This window comes from Mustelus asterias, chromosome 1 (assembly GCF_964213995.1).
Source record: "Mustelus asterias chromosome 1, sMusAst1.hap1.1, whole genome shotgun sequence".
Classification (NCBI taxonomy): domain Eukaryota; kingdom Metazoa; phylum Chordata; class Chondrichthyes; order Carcharhiniformes; family Triakidae; genus Mustelus; species Mustelus asterias.
The window spans coordinates 19,086,481-19,112,505 of NC_135801.1; the positions used below are offsets into that span (position 1 = coordinate 19,086,481).

At 43.5% G+C, this 26,025-nt stretch overlaps 1 protein-coding gene across 1 annotated transcript in view; it reads left to right on the forward strand.

Moving 5' to 3' along the window:
* The window catches only part of LOC144497645 (serine/threonine-protein kinase 32B-like), a 193,363-nt gene extending 168,226 nt beyond the window's left edge, over nt 1-25,137 (forward strand). Inside the window, exons 7-11 of the mRNA XM_078222893.1 lie at nt 7,648-7,764; nt 12,626-12,751; nt 19,173-19,304; nt 19,621-19,685; nt 25,002-25,137. Coding sequence (XP_078079019.1) covers nt 7,648-7,764; nt 12,626-12,751; nt 19,173-19,304; nt 19,621-19,685; nt 25,002-25,137 — 576 coding nt within the window. The remainder of the gene's footprint in view (nt 1-7,647; nt 7,765-12,625; nt 12,752-19,172; nt 19,305-19,620; nt 19,686-25,001) is intronic.
* Nucleotides 25,138-26,025: the final 888 nt, after the last annotated feature.

Consider the following 26,025-nt stretch of genomic DNA (forward strand, 5'->3'; position numbering starts at 1 on the left):
TCGACATCATTGGCTGGCCTGCATTTATTGCCCATCCCTATTTGTCTTTGAACTGAGTGGTTTGCTAGCCCATTTTTTAAAGTAAAATGTATTTATTAGTCACAAGTAGGTTTACATTAACACTGCAATGAAGTTACTGTGAAAATCCCCTAGTCACCACACTCTGGCGCCTGTTTGGGGTACAGAGGGAGAATTTAGCATGGCCAATGCACCTGAACTTCAAACTTTTAAAGGACAGTTAAGAGTCAACCACATTGCTGTGGCTCTGGTGTCACATGTAGGCCAGACCAGGTAAGAATGGCAGATTTCCTTCCCTAAGGGACATTAGTGAAGCAACAATCGCCAATGGTTTCATGGTCATCAGTAGATTCATAATTCCAGATATTTTTTATTGAATTCAAATTCCACATGTGCTGTGGTGGGATTTGAACCCTGGTCCCCAGAACATTAGCTGAGTTTCTGGATTAATAGTCTCGCGATAATACCACTAGGCCATCACCTCTCCAGCTTTTCATTTAAGTACAAGAGACAAGAAGATGGTTGTTGTTTGATAAATGGTCCATCCCCACTCTTTTCTGAATGCAATGTTCTGAAATTACTTTGATAACTATCTTACTTACACTCATAACTAGCACAAACTGCAATTGTTATAATTAATTATTTCCAAAACCAATTAGCAGGAATTTTAATGGAAGAAATTCAATAGCACACATGTGTTAGGAGAAATATTGCAGATTATGAGAACTAGCGTCCTATCACTTGAAGGAAGGAGGAGCCTCATTGCAGACATTTAGATGGACTTATCTGGTTGTTAAATCACAAGTCATTTACAAATAGCTGGTGTGGTATATTGGAAGAGTTACCTCTTCCACAAAAAGAAGGCACAACCCAACCTGATCAATTACCGATCCATCAATTCACACTCATTCATCAACAAAATGATGGAAGGTGTCATTCACTGTGCGATCAGGTGGCACTTACTCAGTGACAATCCACTCATTAATGCTCAGGTTTAGATTTCGCCAGGGTCATTCAGCTTCTGAACTCATTACTTGTTAAAATATTGACAAAAGAGTTTAATTCTAATGGGAAGAGGAGAATGACTGCCCTTGAAAATCACAACAGCATTTGGCAGAGTTTGGCATCAAGGAGTCAAAGCAAAATTGGAATCGGGGGGAAAATCTCTACAATAGCCATACCAAGTGCAAAGGAAGTTGGTTCTGGTTGTTGGAGGCCAATCATCTTAGATCCAGGACATCACTGCAAGAGTTCCTCAAGGAACTGTCCTCCTCCCAACTATCTTCAGCTGCTTCATCAATGACCTTCTCTCCAACGTCATGTCAGAATTGGGGACGTTCGGTGAAGCTAGTGGAGTATTCAGTACCATTTACAATTCCTCAGATACTGAAGCAGTCTATGCCCACAAGCAGCAACACTTGGGCAACATTCAGGCTTGGGCTGATAAGTGGCAAGTAACATTCGCACCACGCAAGTGCCAGGCAATGATAATCTCCAACAAGAGAGAACCTAACCGTCTCTTCTTGCTATTCAATAGCATTATCATTGCTCAATCCCACCTATCAAAATTCTGGGAGGGTTACCATTGATCAGTTGAACTGGACCAGCCATGTGGCTACAAGAACAGGTTAGAGACTGGGAATTCTGAGATGAGTCACTCCCCTCCTTACATCCCCAAGTCTGTTCCCCTTGTACTAGGCACAAGTCAGGAGTGTGATGGAATACTCCCCAGTTGTCTGGATGGGTGTAGCTTCAACAACACGCAATAAACTCCAACCATCCAGGACAAAGCATCCTACTTGATTGACTCCTCATCTCTCACCTTAGAGATTTACTTCCTCCACTATTGCCGCACAGTAGCAACTGTGTGCACCATCTACAAGATGCAGTGCAGCAACTCGCCTACAACTGAACCTTCCAAACCCACAACCTACATTACCTCGAAGGCAAGGACAACGGCTTACGGGAACACCACCAACTGCATGTTAACTTCCAAGTCACTCGCCATCCTGACTTGTGCCTGCCATTCCTTCACTGTCGCTGGGTCAAAATCCTGGAACTGCCTCCCTGATAGCACTGGAGATGTATCTGCACCACAGTGACTGCAGTGGTTAAAGAAGGCTGCTCACCACTACCTTCTCAAGGGCAAATAGGGTTAAGCAATAAATGTTGGTTTAGCCAGTGATTCTCGCATCCCAGCGCAGCATGCTGTACCTATTAATGATGTTGAAAGATGTTGACATCTTGATCGCACTCACAACCAGATATTAATATATCTTCAATAATATTGCTTGCCTTATTTTAAAGCCAATGCTTGCTTCTCTTTGTTTTGTATTTAATTACAACAGCATGCTCTTGCATTTCACTTCTGCTGTGAATAGAATGACAAATCAATTTTATACGTTCTACAGCTGACATCTCCATGTTCATATTTCCACTATTCTAAACAATTGTGGTTCACTGGTCAGAAGTCACAATCTATTAGCGGCAAGTTGGCTTCAACTTTCTTTCTTCATTAATGCCAGTGCATCTGTGGAGATAATTTTTTAATTACTGTGAGTAAAAGATATCAAAAGCATGTTGTGTACAGCAGGACTAATTTATTAAGCTATGTTTTAGTTTGGAGAGGACACAGCTTGCATGCAAAGTTCAAAGTAATGAAAAGCAATACTTGGGATTGGTTCAGTTTAACAAAATAATTATCATGCAACACTGCATCCCATCTGCAAGAACGTGCCCTCGCAGTTCCAGCTCTTGTTTATCTTCCCTCCAGGGGGGATAATATGGCACATCTCTGTCATAATATTTAAGGAACTCACTCCAAGCTTAGCTCATCTGTAAACAGATACTTCTAAGGATTTAACAAATCACCATGCTTAATCGCTGATTTTTCTTTCCGTCTCTGATCATTTTCTCCTCCTGAGGGCATTGAGTCTTTCTTGGGAAAGGATTCCACTCATGTAGAGCATCGGTGAGGTCGGTTTAGCTCAGTTGGCTGGATAGCTGATTAGCAATACAGAGCTATGCCAATTGCGTGGGTTCAGGTCCCCTACCGGCTGAGATTATCCGTGAAGACCCCCTTTGCCTCTCACCTAAGGTGTGGGAATCCTCAGGTTAAATCACCACCAGTCAGCTCTCCCCCTCAAAGGGTAGAACAGCCTATGGTCATCTGGGACTATTTTACCTTACCATTTTCTTTATTCATTCGTGGGACATGGGCATCATTGGCTGGGCGGCATTTATTGCCCATCTCTAGTTGCCCTTGAAACTGAGTGGCTTGCTAGGCCATTTCAGAGGGCAGTTGAGAGTCAACCACATTGCTGTGGCTCTGGAGTCACATGTAGGCCAGATCAGGTAAGGATGGCAGATTTCCTTACCTAAGGGATATTGGTAATGGGTTTTTCTGACAATCGACAATCGTTTCATCAGTGGATTCTTAATTCCAGATATTTTTCATTGAATTCAAATTCCACCATCTGCTGTGGTGGGATTCGAACCCAGGTCCCCAGAACATTAGCTGAGTTTCTGGATTAATTGTCTAGCGATAATACATTCAGCACCTTATCCAACTGTCCATTTTTTATGTTATCCTAGGCAGTGATTACTGTTTGATTATATGAGCCTAACCTTGCCATCACCCAACTTTTGTGTTGCCACAGTCAACACATAATGAAATGAAAACCCTAGCCAATTATCCACTACTTGAGCCAGAGATAACACACTATCTGTGTGGCTAAACTGGATAGACCTACAGGGGGTCATTTCAACTTGGAAGAGTGTAAACTGGAAGATAACAAATGGACAACTTTACAGCTCTCCCAATGTTTACTTTCATTGAACCTAAATCATGCCTGGGGAGCCCACGAGTACTGACATCGGTGGATGTAGTGAAGCAAAACAACTTTCAGAGAGCGAGCTACAGAGGAAATATGGATTCCTTGTAATCTTGCCTGGCTGCTGCAGACTGGGCTGGTGACCCACTAGACTGACACCCTCATTAGTGCTCTGTGGAGGAGGAAAAGGAAAAAAAAACTCAAAGCACAGAAAGTAAATGAAGGATATAAATAAAATGTTGCCTCGGTGCTTTGCTGGCGCCGATTGTAAACACAAATGGCCGCCCCAGAAGGGGAAAAGAACAACAGTAAAAATAAGGATACTGGTCTAAACTGTTTTATATCCTTCTGATTCCCGTCATTGCTTTGAAAAGTTCAGTAGGTAGATGAGCCGCAGCTTGTGTTCAGGCTGATCAGCATGACAGGCTCTAAACAACAAAAGAACTGCGGGAAGTGACTGGGGGATTTCACTGAAGAAGATCCCCGAAGGAGGAGAATTGAAGAAGAGAGGTGAGCAAAGAAATGGAACTGCTATCAGCAAGACAGGAGAACAAGTATAGAGATTAGGTTGCGGGGGGGAGGTATTCAAGCAGCAGGGGGAAGAAGATTTGTTGATGAGGAGTGAAAAGGGCAGAATTTAAAGAACCAAGTGCAAGATGGTTTATCAAGCGCACAGAAGACGTGAATCGCCCAAGAAAAATAATTAAGAATGTGAAGCACAACTGGGCTTGGAATGGCAAGTACTGTAAGAAGATAATAAGTAACCATGTGGAACCACAAACTTAGATTAGAATACGATAAAGCAGCAATTACAATTCTGCGACTGATATCTGCGTAATGCAAAGCTCCTGTCAATAGACCCAAGTTAAATCTCTGGATATTGCACTCAGCAGATCAACACCAGAGATTTGCATATTCATGCGCAGAATTGTACTCCTGTACTTAATATTACTAGACAGAGGGTGGGAGCATTGTTTCTCTTATTATAGTGGAGAAAATCCCCTACTCAAATTACAGAAGTTCAGGAGTTCAATGGAAATTCTTCTAATGGCACCAGCGCAGCAAAATAAACAGCCAAGTAATGAGCAGAATAAGAATAAGCCCAACCATGTTAGATTCCCTGAAGGACTGCTGTGGCAGACGTGCCTTCCCAGTGAGCTGAAGGTACAGGGATCCCACTTGGCCTTTCCCAGTCAAAGCTTCTTTCCATATATTTCAGCAGAGGGGTCAGAACCATTAAGGGGAGGGGGGATAACTCTCGATCCCACTTCACAGAATAGCATTTCAAACTCGCCTACTGTCACAGGTAACGACAAGGTGAAACCAACTCGCATCGTTTAGAAACTTACGTACGGCAGGAAAGACGGCTTCCATTCATACATAACTTTGAAGGCAGGAGGATGTCCCAATACACTTCATAAAGGTGTAATCAAACACAAATTGACACCAAGCCTTATTAGCAGGTGTGACTTAAAACTTGATCAAAGAGATGAATTTTATAGAGAGGGAAAGCAGAGAGAGAGGTGGAGTGACAGAGTGGATCAGGGAAGAAATTCTGCAGTTTTAGATCAATATTGTTCAAAAACATAGCATCCAATGGTGGGGCAACATGGATGATGAATGTGTAAGAGATCAGAATGGGAGGAACTCCCAGTTCTTGGAAGAATATTGGCCTGGATACGTTTACAGAGATAGGGAAGAGTGGGGTAATGAATGGGAGGTGATGACTGAAGCGGTATTGTCACTGAATTAATAATCCAGAGACCGAGGATAATACTCTGTAGACCCTGGTTCAAATCCCACCACGGCAGATGGTGAAATTTCAATTCAATAAAAATCTGGAATTAAAAGTCTGACCATGAAACCATTGTTGATTATCGTAAATTTTCCAAATGGGAAAATGCTTAGGAAATCAGAAACACAAAGGGACTTGGGAGCCATTGTTCAAGATTCTCTTAAAGTTAATGTGCAAGTTCAGTTGGCAAATGCAATGTTAGTATTCATGTCGAGAGGGCTAAAATACAAGAGCAGGGATGTACTTCTGAGGCTGTACAAGGCTCTGGTCAGACCCCATTTGGAGTATTGTGAGCAGTTTTGCGCCCCAGATCTAAGGAAGGATGTGCTGGCCTTGGAAAGGATCCAGAGAAGATTCCCTGGGATGATCCCTGGAATGAAGAGCTTGTCGTATGAGGAACGGTTGAGGACTTTGGGTCTGTACTCGTTGGAGTTTAGAAGGATGAGGGAGGATCTTATTGAAACTTACAGGATACTGTGAGGCCTGGATAGAGTGGATGTGGCAAGGATGTTTCCACTAGTGGGAAAAACTAGAACCAGAGGGCACAACCTCAGGCTAAAGGGACGATCCTTTAGAACAGAGAGAGGAGGAATTTCTTCAGCCAGAGAGTGGTGAATCTGTGGAACTCTTTGCTGTGAAGGCCAGGTCATTGAGTGTCTTTAAGACAGAGATAGATGGGTTCTTGATTAATAAGGGGATCAGGGGTTATGGGGAAAAGGCAGGAGAATGGGGATGAGAAAAATATCAACCATGATTGAATGGCGGGGCAGACTCGATGGGCCAAGTGGCCTAATTCTGCTCTTATGTCTTATGGTCTTATGGTAAAAATCCATCTGGTTCACAAATGTCCTTTAGGGGAGGAAATTTGCCATCCTTTTCTGGTCTGGCCTACATGTAACTCCATACCATCAGCAATATGCTTGACTCTTAAATGTCCTCTGAAAATGCCAAGCAAACCATTCAGTTCAAGGGTAATCGGGGATGGGCAATAAATGCTGGCACAGCCAGCAGTGCCCACATCCCATGAATGTATTTAAAAAGTGAATTAATTTTAAATTAGTGGATTGAAACCAAGGCCAGTGTTAGTGATGGATGAGTGGGGACTATCCATTCTTTTATAACTATGAGGAAACTGCTACCAACAAACTAAATAACATTCAGGCCAAGTGACATTTGTACATCAGAATTCATTTCTGTTCTTTCTCCATGAGAAAGGGAGAATAGGCTAAAATAAGCTTTTGTAACCCCCAAAATTAAACTTTGGTTTTTGGTCTGATACATTGATATAATGGGGCAAATTTTCCTATTCCGCCTGCCATGCGAATCGGAATGGTGCGTTGACCTCGGGCGGGATTTTCCAGTTTCAGGGCGAAAGTGGCTGGAAAATCCTGCCCAGTGACACAATATCCAACATGGTTTTGAATAGTCATTTTTCATTAAGCAGACGCTGGAAATCATAGAATCCTACAATGCAGAAGGAGGCCATTCAGCCCATCGAGCCTGCACCGACAACAATCTCACCCAGGCCCTATCCCCATAACCCGCACATCTTTGGACTGTGGGAGGAAACCAGAACACCCGGAGGAAACCCACCCAAGAGAACTTGCAGCCTCCTCACAGACAGTGACCCAAGCCGGTAATCGAACCTGGGTCCCTGGCGCTGTGAGGCAGCATTGCTAACCACTGTGCCGCCCTTACAAAATAGAAATAGAAGTTATTGAAAATGCTGGGGAAAAGAAAGAGCCTTCATGTTTCAGATGTGTAACCCTTCAGTTCAAAATATACAACAGAATTTTGGACTTGCAATGGCCAGCAAATTTCCATGTTTTAACTTGTGATGTTTGCTAATTCATTCACTTTATTGATGACTATTCATATTTTGTTATAACTCTTTACTGATATGAGGGAAAACGCCTTTACCAGTTGCTGACACTTACTGTCCAGTTTTAACAAAGCACACAAGGTAAATGCGAAGTAATTCTCTTGTACTTTATCTCACAGAGACCATATGACATTCACTCCAATACTTCAGTGGAAGAAATACTGCTGATGATTAGCACGGAAAAAGTGCACTGCTCCTCCACATGGTCCAAAGGCTTGGTGGCATTAGTAAAAAAGGTAAAAGAATGGAAAGAAAAGGTCACGGCGTAGACTTTTACAACTGGCACCGAGGTATTTTTAGCCAAGAAAAATCAATCTGGACACACTTCACTGTTATAGCAACTGAAAGAGAAATACTGTGTGAAATCTTTCTGTATTCCAAAGCAAAGCAGAATTTTAACCCAGGCCATCCAGCAGAAACCGGGTCCTTCAAGCACAGAAACATAGAAAATAGGAGCAAGAGGAGGCCATTTGGTCCTCCGAGCTTGCTCCACCATTCATTATGATCATAGCTGATCATCCAACTCAATCGCCTGATCCCACCGCCCCCCCCCCAATATCGTTTGATCCCCTTCACTCCAGGAGCTATATCTAGCCGCTTCTTGAAAACAATCAATATTTTGGCCTCAACTATTTTCTGTGGTCGTGAATTCCATGGAGTGCCGAGTCTTACTGCCTCGATCCTGTTGGAATCCTGCTGGTCATCTTTGTAATTGTTCACAGCAGTTTAGTAGCTGAGGCTCCCAGAGGAAGCAGGCCTTACAAATATCTGCTACTGGAATCCCATCATGACAGTACGGTCCCCTGTTGGATGTTAGCTCCGGTCTGACTTGGAAAGCTACCACGGATTCCAGGCAGGTCAGGAACAAAAGAACAAAGACCAAAGAAAATTACAGCACAGGAACAGGCCCTTCAGCCCTCCAAGCCTGCACCAACCATGCTGCCCGACTGAACTAAAACCCCCTACCCTTCTGGGGACCATATCCCTCTATTCCCATCCTATTCATGTATTTGTCCAGATGCCCCTTAAAAGTCACTATTGTATCTGCTTCCACTATCTCCCCCAGCAGCGGGTTCCAGGCACCCACCACCCTCTGTAAAAAACCTGCTTCGCACATCTCCTTTAAACCTTGCCCCTCGCACCTTAAACCTATGCCCCCAAGTAATTGACTCTCCCACCCTGGGAAAAGCCTTCTGACTATCCACTCTGTCCATGCCCCTCGTAATCTTGTAGACTTCTATCAGGTCACCCCTCAACCTCCGTCGTCCCAGTGAGAACAAACCAAGTTTCTCCAACCTCTCCTCAAAGCTAATGCCCTCCATACCAGGCAACATCCTGGTAAATCTTTTCTGTACCCTCTCCAAAGCATCAACATCCTTCTAGTCGTGTGGCGACCAGAATTGAACACTATATATTTAAGTTATTTGTCAATCAGAAATAATTTTATTCCATACAAATCAGTATAATTCACTTGAATTTTTAATGCTTTTTAAATTCTTGTATGAGATTAGCAGAGGCAACATTCACTGGTGATTCCTATTCACTCTGAGAAAGTGGTGGTGGATCTTTTTCTGTTTAATACAAGTGTGTAGCTTGCTTGCTGTTGGACTCTTTTTAGTCAAAGTGTTTCTGAGCTGTGGATCAAATAGTGCAACATAAAGTTTTCTGGAATAAGTTTCCTTTGCTGAAAAATCAGCAGATTTCATGGAAGCATTGGTTAGCCCTGTCATACCAGTAATTATAATAACAGTTGGTATCGGTTTTAAAGTAACCATGAAGCTGTCGGATTGTTGTATAAAAACTCATACGGGTTACTGATTTGCTCTAGATAGAAAACCCCTGTCATCGTACCCGTTCCAGCAACGCTCCATCTACAACACTGCCAAACTAACGTAAACGTGGGAGAAAATCATGCCGTTTTTTTGGGTGACTTTAAAATCTAATCTTGCCTAACTGTCAAAAAAAAGGCAAAACTTGAAATCCGCCAGCAGGGGGAGTGGGCGGGGTCGAAATCAGCCGAAAGTGGGCTGACAGCAGCAGAGGGTGCAATTGCGCATGTGCAGATTTCTGTGCTCTGAGCTCAGAAACCTGTCACTGCCTCTCTGCCTTTGTGGCTGAAAACCAGCACTCCCCTCCCCTGCTACTGCCGATTGCCACAACCCCCAGTCGGGCCAATCACCACAACCCCACCACCACCCAATTATAGCCAAAACCATCAACCCCCCTCACCAATCACTGTTGCGGAGTGGCAGCTGTCCACCCTCCCTCTCCCCGCACCCGATGGTACCCATGGCTCAAAAGACCAATCCTTGAGTGGGTTGTTTTTTATGGCAGTGACATCTGATGCCAAGCTGCTATAGCCAATGATCACCAGGATAATGTACCCCAACTCACATTTTCCTCTTCCAGCAGCTAGTGACTCCCAGACATGCCGATTGATGTCCAGGGACCTCGCGTCACGCTTGTAAGCATCCCTGAGGCAGAACATTGATCGTCCTACTGGTCATGACTCTGGCCACCTTATTAAATGGAGAATCATTGGGTATATCACCATCTTCCATCTTCCAGATGTGCCCAAGCCAATGGGGCTGCCTCTGTTTGATGATTGCAAATAAATCTGGAGAATTTGCCTTTGAGAGGAGTGCAGTATTCATGATTATATCCTGCCAGGATAATACCCCCAGTGTGTCACAGACTATGAAGATGGAAATAGTTAAGCTTACAGCCACAGCTTTGCAGCAAAATGTTAAGAGCACTTGTACATCAGCTTGGTCCTAAGAGTCAGTTTGATGTTATTCTATGCGCGTGTTATGAGTCGGCCAAAGGTGGTAGCTTCCCTATGCATTAGTCAAGTTCTCCATCAGGGGACAACTCTGTCACTGTGAACCTGAGGGAGCAGAATTTACTAAACAACTCCAGCTGGTGATCAGAGGGGTGGAGATCCAACACCTTGTCAGCATGGTTACCCTTGCCCAGTGTGGCCTATATCTGATAGGAACTGCACACCAGACCAGCCAGATTGACTAACAGCCTTCTGTGCTCACCCTTGCAAGAGTACAGGTTTGACATAACTTGACGAAACTCAAAGTTTGGCCAATTTGTACCAGCATGCTTTGCAAGGCCAAATATTAAATTAAATTGTACTGCCAAATGCTGCAAGATGTTTTTGGCAAACAGGGAAGACCTTGGTCAGCAGCAAGACAGTAACTAGAACAAGACCATCCCAAGCCTAACAACGTGGACAAGAGGATCTAGGAAACAACATTCCAGCATTACTTATATTAATTGAGAACAGAACTTTAGTGTGGGTTTTCACTCCATGGTTTTAGACAAAGAACTTGAAATACTATTGGGTATTAATATTGAGAAGAACATTTATCAGACAATAAGGTCATGTCAATATAACATCCATGCCCATACCTGGTGAGGGATCCTGTGTATGCGTAGCCCTGTCTGCTTCAGTCTATGAAAAGACTTCATTTTAAGATACTTCTGTCCATGCACAATTACATGTAAATGCTAGACTGTAGGGGTTAACTAACTCTGCTAAGCTAGCTTAACTACATGTAGAATCAGAAGGCATGATGGGTTAGCTAAAAACTGACTGCATTCCTGAAGGGTACACAATGCAGGCAAACAACAACAAAGAAAGTGAATAGAATGTTGGCATTTATAGCTAAAGGAATGGAATATAAAGGTAAGGAAGTCTTGTTGCAATTATACAAGGCATTGGTAAGGCTGCGCCTGGAGTATTGTTCACAGTTTTGGTCCCCTTATTTGAGGAAAGATGTAGTGACATTGGAGGCAGTTCAGAGGAGGTTCATTAGATTGATTCCAGAGATGAGGAGTTTGTCGTTTGAAGAGGGATTGAACAGTTTAGGCCTATACTCTCTGGAATTTAGAAGAATGAGGGGAGATCAAATTGAGGTGTACAAGATGATAAAAGGTATGAATAAAGTAGATGTGGAGCGGATGCTTCCACTGGTGGGGTGTTCTGGGACGAGAGGTCATAGTCTTAGGATAAGGGGTAGAAAATTTAAAACAGAGTTGAGAAAAAACTAATTCTCCCAAAGGATTGTAAATCTGTGGAATTCGCAATTCCCAAAGTGTGGCGGATGCTGGGACAATGAATAAATTTAGGGAGGAGTTAGACAGATTTTTAATTGGTAATGGGTTGAAAGGTTATGGGGAGAAGGCAGGAAAATGGGGATGAGGAGCATATCAGCCATGATCGAATGGCGGAGTGGACTCGTTGGGCCAAATGGCCTTATTTTGCTCCTATATTTTATGAACAGCATAACAGCAGCTGCAAGAATTGTTTTTCTAGACGGAGACAGCCTGTGAAAAACACTTCCAATAATGAGATAAGGGTCTGAAACATATTTTTGGCTTTTTGTGTTCAGTCCAGTTCAGTTCTTAGATTAGAGGCTAAAAGAGAAAATGCTGGAAAATCTCAACAGGTCTGGCAGCATCTGTAAGGAGAGAAAAGAGCTGACATTTTGAGTCCAGATAACCCTTTGTCAAAGGGTCATCTGGACTCGAAACGTCAGCTCTTTTCTCTCCTTACAGATGCTGCAAGATCTGCTGAGATTTCTTTTGGTTTCAGATTCCAGCATCCGCAGTAATTTGCTTTTATCTTAGATTCGAGGGACTGGCTTAGAAGACAGTCTCCAAGTTCTTTTTTTTTTCGCTTCAGTCATGTTAATCTTTCAAGTTATTTTCAATAAAAGAAAACCATTTTAAAACTTGTACCAGTGCTGTCCCCTCATCCCTTCAAATGAATGAATGGACCCAACACTTGGAAAAAAGGTATAAAGGATGTTACAGTCAGGAGGGCAGCTTGGATTGCAGCCAGTTAAAGAGATCGATTGAGTTCAAAATCCCTAGTGGACTGGGTGAGATTTGAACTCGCTTTCTCCTGGTTGGAGCAAGCTGGTATTGAAATAACATAATCATTACACTACCATACCTATTAGTTATGCAGCAACATTTTTTTATCTTTAACACTTTCTTATTTGTCTAGGTATTTCAAAGAACTGTGGCACAGTTTCTTTTATCCACCGTATGTTAAAATGCAATTATTTTATTTCACACCAGCTTCTTGTTAAAGATCCTGAGTGTCGGCTATCGAGTCTGAAGGACATTCAGAATTCTCCGTACTTAGTTGATGTGAACTGGGATGCTGCTCTGGAGAAGAATCTCCCTCCAGCCTTTGTTCCAAATGTGAGTTAACAGACGGCAAAATGTAATAATTTTGATTGAATAATTCCCTTGCTGTAAGTTATATTGCCGCATTTTATGAAATTGGTAGATGTTCATACACTGAAACAGTGCATTTTAAAATCTGAAATCATAGAATCCTACAGTGCAGGAGGAGGCCATTTGGTCCATCGAGTCTGCACCAACCACAATCCCACCCAGATCCTATCCCCATAACCCCATGCATTTACCCTAGCTAGTCCCCCTGACACTAAGGGGCAATTTAGCATGGCCAATCCATCTAACCTGCACATCTTTGGACTATGGGAGGAAACCAGAGCACCCGGAGAAAACCCACGCAGGATTCCAACCCAGGTCCCCAGACATTAGCTGAGTTTCTGGATTAATAGTCCAGCGATAATACCATCAGGCCATCCCTTCCACTCTGGGCATCAGGAAGTTGTGATGTCAATCAGTCTGTAACACTGATTTGAGACTGGCAATGCGCATTGGAGCTTCCATTCTCCAGTTAACGCCTTCATGAGCAGAAAGACCCCCCCCACCCCACCCCATGATATTTAAAGGGATAATCAACAGCTTAGAAACTGTTCACTGATTGATTTCAACTAGCCTTTCTAGCGATTGTAGAAGTGTTTGATGGTTTCCAAAGTTGCTGAAATCTACCGAACGTTGTGTTGCACGTGCTAGAGGACTTGACATCCAGCATTCTATACAAAGCAGTTGCTCCCAAAAACGGGGTATGTCACATGCATCATGATCCCTGTACCCACTCCCCTCGGCTACAATTCACCATATTCTTTGATGCTTTCATTTCATATTTCTCCTTGATTCCTTGTTGTATTATTCACTTCTTCCCTGAAGTCATTGTTTCATTGCTGTAATCTTTGTAAATGTCATCAAATATAACATGTACCCTTTCCAGGTCAGGCGAGCCTCTACAAAGTGCCATCTGTAAAATGAGTGATGAGCTGATAAATGGCACATTCAATTCAGTGTTGAACATATTAATAACTATGAAGATAGGTTTATTATACTGTTAATCACTCGTCCTGACTAAGCTGTCAAGTTCCCTTCCCTTGTAATCATTCGATCCAATCACTTTGTCATCACTTCTAAGCCATGCTAGAATAAGTAAGCAGCAAAGGTGACTGGAAAGGATCACAGAAGAGTATTTCTTTTCTCAAGGAATTTTCATGCATGCTAATTATTAGCTTTTCACATTGATTGTCACTGTTTCAGGAGCCTGTCAGTGTTTTCTGATGAAAACCAATGCAGCTGGAGCCTTTCCCCTGCAGTCTAGACTTCCTGAAATATTCTAGCTAATATAAGTCCCCCATATTTGATTTATTTATTATTGTCACAAGTATTAGTATATGGTGAAAAGTATTGTTTCTTATGCACTAAACAGGCTAAACATACTGTACACAGGGAAGGATAGGAGAGAGTGCAGAATGTAGTGTTACAGTTATAGCTAGGGTGCAGAGAAAGATCAACGTAATGTGAGCTAGGTCCATTCAAAAGTCTGACGGCAGCAGGGAAGAAACTGTTCTTGAGTCGGTTGGTACGTGTCCTCAGACTTTTGCATCTTTTTCCCAGTGGAAGAAGGTGGAAGTGAGTATGTCGAGGGTGCATGGGGGTCCTTGATTATGCTGGCTGCTTTTTCGAGGCAGCGGGAAGTGTAGACAGTGTCAATGGATGGGAGACTGGTTTGTGTGATGGACTGGGCTTCGTTCATGACCCTTTGTAGTTTATTGCATGCTTGGACGGAGCAGGAACCATACCAAGCTGTGATACGAGCGGAAAGAATGCTTTCTATGGTGCATCTGTAGAAGTTGTATCTGTATCTCTCCTCAATGCCACTCTCAATACTGATAGCAGAGATTGCAGCCTCTGTAGACTGTAGGTGGAGCTCCCACCAATAGTATTGGGAGGATACTATTCTAACCATTAGCGCTGAGATGAACACCATTTTCTCTCAATGGTATTGAGCAGTCTGCTATGTTTTTCCTGTTTTATTTCAGAAAAAGCATAGCCCTGTTCAGGTAGGACTTTGCTACCAAATTTGCTACCAAATAAACCTGTTGGACTTTAACCTGGTGTTGTGAGACTTCTTACCAGGTAGGACTAGACAGGGGCGGGGGGAAGGCAACTCATGGATAGAAGTGAAAGATGGGAAAGTAGATGGAAGTCAAAAAGGGAGGGAACAAATGTAAGTAGAATTGAAGGAGAGCTAAGTGGATATTTGTGAAGTGGATGGAAAAGTGGGTAGAAACTGAGGCCAGGGAGATGGTGGCCCCATGCACTGACTGGAAAGTCTGGGGTGAGACCACCCTGAAAGCAATAGTGCCCCACCTCCAAAAGCAGCTGACCAATCAGAGGGCCCAGAGCTATTCAGTTCCAGCAATGCCACCAGGAACAGACCATGCCAAAGATCTACAATTGGCAATTGTGTGGGCTCACCAGAGCCGGTCAGGCAGACCCTTCACATAGATGGTGTGGTGCGATTGAGAAGCCAGGAAAGGGTATTCAAAGAGAGACAGACCTTTCTGGTTGGGGGTGCTCCCTGTGGGCATTGTGCCTAACCAGGTGGGACACCTATTATTCCTGCAGACCAGCCCCCCCAAGGCATACCAGCAACTATTAACTGATCACTCAGGGGACTCAACTGGCCCAAGGGTGGATGGGTTGTGCCACCTAGCCCAACCCCCAGCAGAGGTGGGTAGTTTACGGGCACAGTCCTTTCCACCACCCCAGCCCATTTCGAACCTTGGTGCCAGATGGGAGATGGGAGGGAGGGGTGTAAAATTCTAGTCTGAGAGTGGTGTTTAAGTGGAGAAGAGGGCAGAAGTTACTTGGAGGGAAGTGGGAAAATTGATGTTGCATTTATGGAGCAAAAGGATTGCCAGCATTATCCAACGGGAGTGAGGAGGAAGATTACTGGCATGAACTGGGGAGAATAAAGACTGCCAACATGAGCTAACTGGTCTTGATTGGGTTCATCAGGCAGGTTGACCGGGAAGGTTGGTTGAAGAATATCGGCTTAGCCCCACTGAAGAGGTAAAAGAGTTTCAGATTTGAAAAGGCAGAGGAGAGGAAAATGAACTGGGAGGCATAGCAGAGAGCAATACCTAAAATCATAGAATAGAATCTCTACAGTACAGAAGGAGGCCATTCGGCCCATCGAGTCTATACCTATCACAATCCCATCCAGGGCCCTATTCCCGTAACCCCACACATTTACCTTGCTAATCTTTCTGACGCTAGGGTCAATTTAGCATGGCCAATCAACCTAACCCGCATATAAGAACAAAGAACAAAGAACAATACAGCACAGGAACAGGCCCTTCGGCCCTCCAAGCCCGCGCCGCTCCCCGGTCCAGGATTGAATCCTGAATCCAGGATCCCCGCCCAATTTTCCAGCCTATCTACATACTAATATCCTATCCACCGAGCTGTCCCTCACAGCTATGATGCTTTGTTCATCACAACCTATTAACTCACCCCTACCCCCCCATTCCAGACCATATGATCTCCAGGGAGAGGCGAAAACCCAGAGTGAAAACCCCAGGGCCAATATGGGGAAAAAAAAATCTGGGAAATTCCTCTCCGACCCCCTGAGGCGATCGAAACGAGTCCAGGAGATCACACTGGCCCTGATTGGAAAATGCTTCCCAACCCTATTCATTTCCACTTCCACGAACACCATATGAATTCCCTGCCCCTGAACTTTTCTTTGGGAGGAAACCGGAGCACCCGGAGGAAACCCACGCAGAAACGGGGAGGATGTGCAAACTCCACACAGACAGTGACCCGAGGCTGGAACAGAACCTGGGTTCCTGGCGCTGTGAGGCAGCAGTGCTAACCACTGTGCCACCCCCAGGCACCCTAAACTATTGAAAACTATGATGGTGTGGATTGGATGGGGGAAGGGAGGCAGCTTAGAGATTATTTTGTGTTGGTGATACTTTGGAGAGTCCATTGAAAATTCAAATAGAGTTTTACATTGGTCAATACAAATGAAGTGATGTTACATACACCTGCCTGTAATATTACAAAGCTTGCGACATGACGCCATGACAGTAGTGTTTTTGAGTTGTCAATTACTAGAGATCTTTTTGGAAACTTGAATCAACCTTTGTTAGTTTTCTAAATCAGCATGCTTGGCATACCCATCGCTGTTAACAACATTAGTGTTCTGCAGATTTCGCATATTTCTAGTAACATTTTAGTCCCGTTTTGGTGCTTGAGGTAAAACCCATAGGAATGGAGAATATGCCTTCTACCATGCTGGTGATCACTTCACAAAATGATAATGGAGTTGTTGACTCATCATAGTGTTCAGTCTTCATCAATTATTCACACAAAATCCAAACATAATGTGAGGAAAATCCCAGTAGTGGACAGCTTTGGGAACCAGAGAGCCAAAGTTGCATGTTCCTCCCAAGTGCATTACGCCTACCATCTGTCATGTCCTCGAGTTAATCCTGTACTGTATCAAAAATAAACTATAACCCAGGTCTGAAATTACCCATTTATTGTTTTCAAAAATGTTATTTTAATCCATCTCCTGTCACTGGATTCAATCTAATCCAAAGCAAGAGAGAACAGCAGGCGAGCTAATCCATTCTACAGTTCATTTTTTATAAAGTTACAGCACAGAAGGAGGCCATTCTGCCCACCTTGTCCATGCCAGCCCTAGGACACCCAGGTGCCCTTTCTAATCCCACCTTCCTTCACCCAGCCGATAGCCCTGTACCTTACAGCACTTAAGGTGCAGATCCAGATACTTATTAAAAGAGTTCAGGGTCTTTGCTTCCACCACCAACTCGGGCAGTGAATTCCAGACACCCACCACCCTCTGCATAAAAAAAGTTCTTCCTCGTGTCCCCTCTGCACCTACTGCCACTTATCTTGATTCTGTGTCCCCTGGTTCTGAAATTCTCCACCAAGGGAAACAATCTTATCCTGTCCACTCTACCTTTTCCCCTCATAATCTTGTACACCTCTATCAAGTCACCCCTCAGACTTCTTTGTTACAAGGAAAATAACTACAACCTATCCACTCTCTCCTAATAGCTACACTTCTCTAGTCCTGGCAACATTCTTGTGAATCTCCTCAACACTCTCTCCAGAGCAATTATGTCCTTCATGTGAGAAATGTAGGCTGGTGTCTGCCTTGACAGAATATCACCACATTGAAGCTCTCCCATATTATCAACAGGAATACAATGTGCTCAATATAATGATTTCACTCTAAAAGTTGGGGCAGCACAGTGGTTAGAACTGCTGCCCCACAGCTCCAGGGAGCCGGGTTCGATTCCTAGCTTGGGTCACTATCTCTGTGGAGTCTGCACATTTCCTCCAGGTGCTCCGGTTTCCTCCCACATTCCAATGACGTGCTGGTTAGGGTGGATTAGCCATGCTAAATTCTCCCTCAGTGTACCCAAACAGGGGCCGGGGTGTGGCGACTCGGGGATTTTCACAGTAACTTCATTGCAGTGTTAATGTAACCCTACTTGTGACACTAATAAATAAACTTCAGAAGTTTTGTTAAGAATATAAGTTGCTATATTTTACCATGTTGTTTCTCATACCGATGGAAGTCGCTTCCAGACAGGATTCTTACTTTGAATTTCTTTGTGCAAAATTAAGCTATCACTTCTTGAAAACCAGATTCACAGGAGCACAGATTAAATTAGTGAAATCTGTGACTTTTCCTATTTGTGCGCTGGTTGAATGGGGTTAAGATGATTGGTGGTAACTCAGTTGGGAGCCCTCTTGTCTCTCAGTCATAACGCTCTGGGTTCAAGTCCCACTCCAGGAGTGGGCGAGGGTCCAACAACGGAAATCTCTGCTGACCTCGGGTGGGAATTTCCGGTCTCACCCGAGCGAGGCCGTAACATCCCGTCCAATCAGTGGGAAGGTGAAGAGGACACTATTCAAGATTGTTGCTCTTCGTAATAAGTCACAATTTTTTTAAAAAAGGTACCATGTGTCTGTGGTGAACCATAGATGGTTACCACTATGGGTACTGAACCATAGATGGTTAGCACTATGGGTACTTGTACATATGTTACTGTTGTCACTGTTGGGGTTAGGGTTGGGGTGTTCTACCTGTTGGTATTGTTCTGTGGTACACTCCGGTTGGCTCCGCCTATCTGTAGGAGTATAAAGGTCACTGCACTGCCTGGTGACCCTTTAGTCTGGGATTGTATTGTTATGCAGTATGCTCCATTCTTGTTACTAATAAAAGCCTTTATTTCCCGGGTACGATCCAGCCTCCCGAGTGATTTAATCGCGCATCAGTGTCGGCACAGGCTTGGTGGGCCGAAGGGCCTGTTCCTGCGCTGGACTGTTCTTTGCCGACATTCATTATTAGGTTGTCTTTTTAATTCTTTATTGTTTCTTTTCTCTCTCCGAGCAGAAGGGGAGACTGAATTGCGATCCGACCTTTGAACTGGAAGAAATGATACTGGAGTCGAAGCCTCTTCACAAGAAAAAGAAAAGACTGGCGAAGAATAAATCTAAAGATTCTGGGAAAGATAGTTCCCCACTGGTAAGATGTCTTGATTGGATAATCTTTCAGTGAAAATTATGGGCACCCCTTGTTATTTTCTTGGGGTTTTGTAATGCATTATTTTTTCAGTTTTTATGAAAATCATCTGATTTAATTTTTAAAAAAGAAACAAGTGGTTCGGTGATGGATGTAACATAACATTGTACAAGAAGGGAATAAATAATGTTAATTTTTGCACTAATCGTTGAAACTGAGGGATTTAATCATTATCAAGGTTTAAGTGAGGCACTTGCAGTAGCAATGACGTCTTATTGCATTTTATAATTTCTCCCTCTTTTTTTTTCATGTTTTCAAGTACGGACATCTTCAACAGTGTCTGGAAACAGTCCACAATGATTTTACCATATTCAACAGAGAAAAGTAAGTGCATCGATCATCTCCGCTCTCTGCTTCACCTTTGTTTCATTAAAAGGGTTCCCTTCAGCTCCCCAAAAATGACCGCTTACCTCAGTGCCACGTATCCAAGCAGAGCCATCTTTGCCGTCTTTGGTAAATCTCCTGACATCTTTGCAAATTGTCTCCGTGAGACAAGGTTCCGCCCCAGCTGAAGTGCAGAATTTCTTAAAAGGGTGGAGGCTTGTGAAGCAGGAAGGCAGATGAGGACTCTGTCTCTCATGGTGGTCAACATCTGTCCCTCACATCAGCTTTCTTAGCAGACTGCAGATAGGGGAAAGAAGTGGCTAACTTAATGTTGAACAAAATCTATGTTGTGCAATGTAGAGATAGCATCATAGGGAATAGTATTTAAAATCATAGAATAGGGGATTTTCACAGTAACTTCATTGTAGTGTGAATGTAAGCCTACTTGTGACTAATAAATAAACTTTACTTTTCTCTACAGTGCAGAAGGAGGCCATTCAGCCCATTGAGCTCTCTGACAGTGCATCTTACCCAGGCCCTATCCCCATAACCCAGTGTATTTACCCCACTAATCCCCCTAACCTACACATCTTGGGACGTTAAGGGGTAATTTATCACATAATCACAGAATCTCTACAGTGTGGAAGTGGCTATTCGGCCCATCGAGCCTGCATCAAAATCTATCCCACCCAGGCCCTATCCCCATAAGCCCACATATTTACCCTGCTAATCCCCCTGATACTAAGGGTCAATTTAGCATGGCCAATCCACCTAACTCACACATCTTCGGACTGTGGGAGGAAACCGAAGCAAATAGAGGAAACCCACGCAGACATGAGGAGAATGTGCAAACTCCACATACCCAAGGCCGGAATCGAACCTGGATCGCTGGCACTGTGAGGCAGCAGTGTTAACCACTATGCCACCGTGCTGCCCCATGGAGGGGAGATAATAGGAGGGAGTCCATATAGCATGGCAATCCACCTAACCTACACACCTTTGGGCACTAAGGCGCAACTTAGCATGGCAAATTCACTTAACTCACACACCTTTGGACCGTGGGAAGAAACTGGAGCACCCGGAAGAAACCCACGCAGACATGGGGAGAATGTGCAAACTCCACACAGTCACCCAACCTGGAATTGAACCTGGGTTCCCGGCGCTGTGAGGCAGCAGTGCTAACGACTGTGCCACCGTGCTGATAAAGTGGCAGAGCATATTATTTGCCTGTTAGAAAACCTGCTGAATTGAAATGAAATTTCGGGGCATGGGGGAAGGTTTGCAGGTCTTCATTAACAAGCTGACAGTCCAAGCTGTAAAGGTTAAAATTGTTCTCAGTGACTTTTAGAAATTATGTGCTGCAAATTTCAGTTTCTTTCTCCCTCACCGTTGTTTCAACAGCTAGCCTTCGCTTAGAAGTTTCCGGAACAACCTACTCATATTGGAAACCTGTCAGTAAACCAAGGTGTTATCCCACCATAATAGTCAATGTTTTAACTTACTTTCACAATTATAATGACATTCCTGTCTTAAGTAATCTTATGATACTTGCAAATTTAGTTGAGACTTTAGTCGTGATGATAAAAGTCACACGTTTCACCTTCTGTGATGCTGGGACACAATTTTTCTTCAACCTTCACAACCCCTCAGCAATCTTTCACAAAGTTGACCTCCCCGAATCAATGCTGAATCCTTCACCACCAACATCCTGGGGGTTACCATTGACCACCAACTAAATTGGACAAGCCATATAAATACTGTGGCTACAAGAGCTGGTCAGTTACTGCGATGTGGCGATGCCGGCGTTGGACTGGGGTAAACACAGTAAGAAGTTTAACAGGCTCCGAAAGCTTGTGTGGCTTTTGCTACCAAATAAACCTGTTGGACTTTAACCTGGTGTTGTTAAACTTCTTACAGCAGTTACTGCGAAGACAGGGATGAGTAATTCATCACCTGACTCCCGCCAAAGCCAGTCCACCGTCTACAAGGCATAAGTCAGGAGTGTGACTGAATGTTCTTCATTTGCTTGGATGAGTGCAACTCCAACAACACTCAAGAAGCTTGACACCATCCAAGACAAAGCAGCCCACTTGATTGGCACCCCCATCCACTACCTTTAACATCCATTTCCTCCACCACCAATACACAGTGGCAGCAATGTGTGCACCATCTCCAGGATGCAACACACCAAGGCTCCTTCAACAGCAACTTCCAAACTTGCGGCCTCTACCACCTAATTGAATAAGGGCAGCACACAAACGGGAACACCATTTAATGTTCTAATAATATAAATGCACAAATCACTCATAAGGGATTGGGTAAACATCTTGTGGGTTCAGTTAGTAAGAGATATACATGGATAGAAAGTTGTAAGACCTCAGAGCTGTGCTGTGCTCTGCTCACAGGCAAACGTGAAACTAAAACTGCATCGCATGACACACTTCCCTTCCAGTCAGATCCTACTGTTGTTCCTTAAAAGCACATTACAACAACAACCACCTACAGGTTCCCCTCCAAGCCACACACCATCCCGACCTGGAACTATACCGCTATTCCTTTACTGTATCCAGGAATTCCCATCATAACCTTACACCATGGACTGCAGTGGTTCAAGAAGGTGGCTCACCCACCGCCTTCTCAAAGCCAATTAGGGATAGGTAACAAATTCTGGCCTAGCTAGCAACACCAACATGACACCAGCAAATAAGAAAAGCCATTTCTCCATAGACCAGCTCAGTGAGAATCAATAGAAATAATTTATCTTCTCACATTCATGCTGTTACATTTGTGGAATCGCCCCAAAGATTTATCTACACCCCACGCTTCCTTCTCATCTACTGGATGTACCTTGGCAACATTTTCCACTGGGTGGAAATAGTTCCGAGGAGGGGTTAAAATCAGGCAGGTCAAAGACGGTTGTTCTGGTCCTCCTGGCACCATTTCATCATCAACAAATTTTCAAGTCAGTCATGAATGATGTAGAAGAACTCAAGAATTAGGAGCAGGAATAGGCCATTCAACCACTCAAGCCTACTCCACAATTCGATAAGATTATGGCTGATCTGACTGTGCCCTCAATTCCAATTTCCTGCCTTAATCAGGCACTTAACTAGTCATAATGTTAGCTGGTCCTCCATCAGTTGCAGCTCTGTCTCATATGTTATGTGCCGTCTGTCAATTTTTGTCTAATTATGCTGCTGTCAAATACCTTGGAGATGCTTTTCTGCATCATCATTGTAAATTGTTGTTATCTGTTCCCCTAGTAAAGCTTCTTAAAAAAAAAAGTAGATGCATAAAACAAAGCTGCAGCAATGATTCTTTTGGTTACGCAGTAAGTAATTATTTACCATTTTAATGCCCACACTTGGACTTACCTGCTAATTTATGCAAAATATTAAATTGCTTAGGGTTTGACAGTGTATTTTTCAGGGAATCAATGGAAAGACCACACAAAAAGGGCATAATGCTGTTAATATTGATTCTGAGATGAATGAGAGGAACAGATGACTTTTATTCATATATTTATGATTTATAATTGTCAAGCCAGCTTTACTTTATTGCAGGGTGGAAGCTCATGAGAAAGAACCCATCATATCCTGAGAGGCAATGACAACATTCTCAGTTTTACCGTAGGGTTGGAACTTTGGGCTGTTCACATCAGCGGGATCTTCTGGTTCTGTCTACGGTGCATCCCCGCCGTGGGTTTCATAGCAACGAGGGGCGCATTCAATGCTTAAAAACCCTGTGACAAAGCTAGCCAATGGCGGGTCACTTCCCCTTACCGCGAAACATGTGATGGATTGCTTGATAAATCAGTAACCGAGATCTTCTGGTCCCGCAGTTATCACAGGGTTTCCCGGTGAATGCACCCCTCGCCGGCGTGAAACCCACAGCGGGAGTGTGCCATCAGCGGGACCTCAAGATCCCGCCACTGTAAACAGTCAGTAAATCTCACCCGACGTTCAGGACTGGGTAATGCTTTCTGGGTGGCACAGTGGTTGGCACTGCTGCTTCACGGGTTCAATTCCCGGCTTGGGTCACTGTCTGTGTGAAGTCTGCACATTCTCCCCGTGTCTGCGTGGGTTTCCTCCGGGTGCTCCAGTTTCCTCCCACAGCCTGAAAGACGAAAGCTTTGACAAAGGATGGTCTAGACTCAAAACGTCAGCTCTTTTCTCTCCTTACAGATGCTGCCAGACCTGCTGAGATTTTCCAGCATTTTCTCTTTTGGGGTCCGAAAGACATGCTGGTTAGGTGCATTGGCCATGATAAATTCTCCCTCAGTGTATCCGAACAGACACCGGAGTGTGGCAACCAGGGGATTTTCACAGTAACTTAATTGCAGTGTTAATGTAAGCCTACTTGTGACACTAATAGATAAACTTTTAAACTTTAAAATGGTTAATTTCAGCTGGTAATAATGGACACCCCAATGTCAGTATCTCCAAGTAAGAGAAGAGTAGGAAATAATCCAAAATCCCAATTTCAAATTATTATCCAGGGATTCTTGATGAGATAATTGCACATACGGATGAAGAGGGGATCACACTGTGATGCCTTTATGATTGAACAGCCCGCTGACTTGATAACTACGTCGACATGTTAAGAATGTGGACAAGTTATTTGAGAAAATTCTGGTCAATGTCACAGCAAAAAGATCAGAAATTCTTTGTTCTTATCCATCACTACAATATTTCAATGAGATTTATAATGGGGATTGCAATTTTTTTTAGTAAACAAGAGGTTTGGATCAAAGCAAAATACCGCGGATGCTGGAATCTGAAACAAAAACAGAAAATGTTGGAAAATCTCAGCAGATCTGACAGTGGTTAGCACTGCTGCCTCACAGCGTCAGGGATCTAGGTTCGATTCCCGGCTTGGGTCACTGTCTGTGTGGAGTTTGCACATTCTCTCCGTGCCTGTGTGGGTTTCATCCGGGTGCTCCGGTTTCCTCCCACGGTCCAAAAGACGTGCTGGCTAGGTGCATTGGCCGTGCTAAATTCTCTCTCAGTGTACCTGAACAGGCGCCGGAATGTGGCGCCTCGGGACTTTCACAGTAACTTCATTAGAGTAAGCCTACTTGTGACACTAATAACTTAAGCATCTGTGGAGAGAGAATAAAGCCAATGTTTTGAGTTTGGATGACCCTTCGTCAGAGCTGGGTCTCTGGATTTGGATTCGAATTGCTTTGAGACTTGACGCTGTAAGTTGTTGTGTGCACACTTTACCACTCAATGCAGAAAGCACAGTGCCTGCTGGATGAAGCGTGTCTCCTTCTTAACTGAACATAAATGCCATTTTACGATATTTATCTTGCAGATTAAGAAAATCTCGGGCAGAAGGTGGACAAACATCAAATAAGGAGAGTGAAACTCGCAATCAAACTCATGAAAAGATGCAGGACGGACACAACAACAATATGCTTGAAACTTTCTACAAATCGGTTCCTAGCTAGTTTGCCACAACTGGTCTGGCTCTTCCGAAGACCCTAAAATTCATTGCATTATAATGAAATTATCTCTGTGCATGCCTTGTAGTTTAAATATCCTTCTCCCTCCCAGGAATACAGCTTGGGCCACTTGTTTCCGAGGGGAAAAGGTCAAAAGAGAACTTTTCTTTTCATATGCTAATACGATAGGGTGGAAGGGGATATATTGGTTGACGGCAGGACAACAGACCTACACAGGAGAGAGACTAAATATACCTTGCAACCATCCTGAGGTCTGAGTACCTTGAAGTCAATTTTTCACATTGATTCCTCTAACCCACTAAGAATGTTTAAGCATCCCAGCCAAGCCTTTGAGAATAGTTATCTTTCATGCCTCCATGTTGTCTCTTGAAATGTGTACAGTGCTGAACAATTTCACTGAAACGATTCATTCTCCCACGAAGATAGTGCTTGTCTCCCTTGATATTCAGAACTAAGTACCTACAACATTTGGCTTGATAGAAACGTTTCACATCATTTGCATTTTTATATAACTTCTATGAACCGATCTAAACATTTGAATGGAGGTTTTGTTTGTGTGTGATGGCACTACATTGCTAAGGGTGAAGTTAATGTTGAAAAAGTTAAAGGGTTTCATGATCGAGAAAAATAAGTCAATGTCAATAGATTCTGAATGAGAAAGTGAACATTTTTTGCTAGCAATAAATGCTAGGCTACATTTATATTCTGCCTTGCCTTATTGTAAATTTAATTTTAACATCAATAGCCAGGTTCTTATTCATCATTATTACTTTAAAATAATTTATACCTCCCCAATTATTATTTTTTTAACTTGCTTTTGTACAAATTGACAGGACTGTAAATATAATGTTAACAGTAAAGTTTAAGTTTATT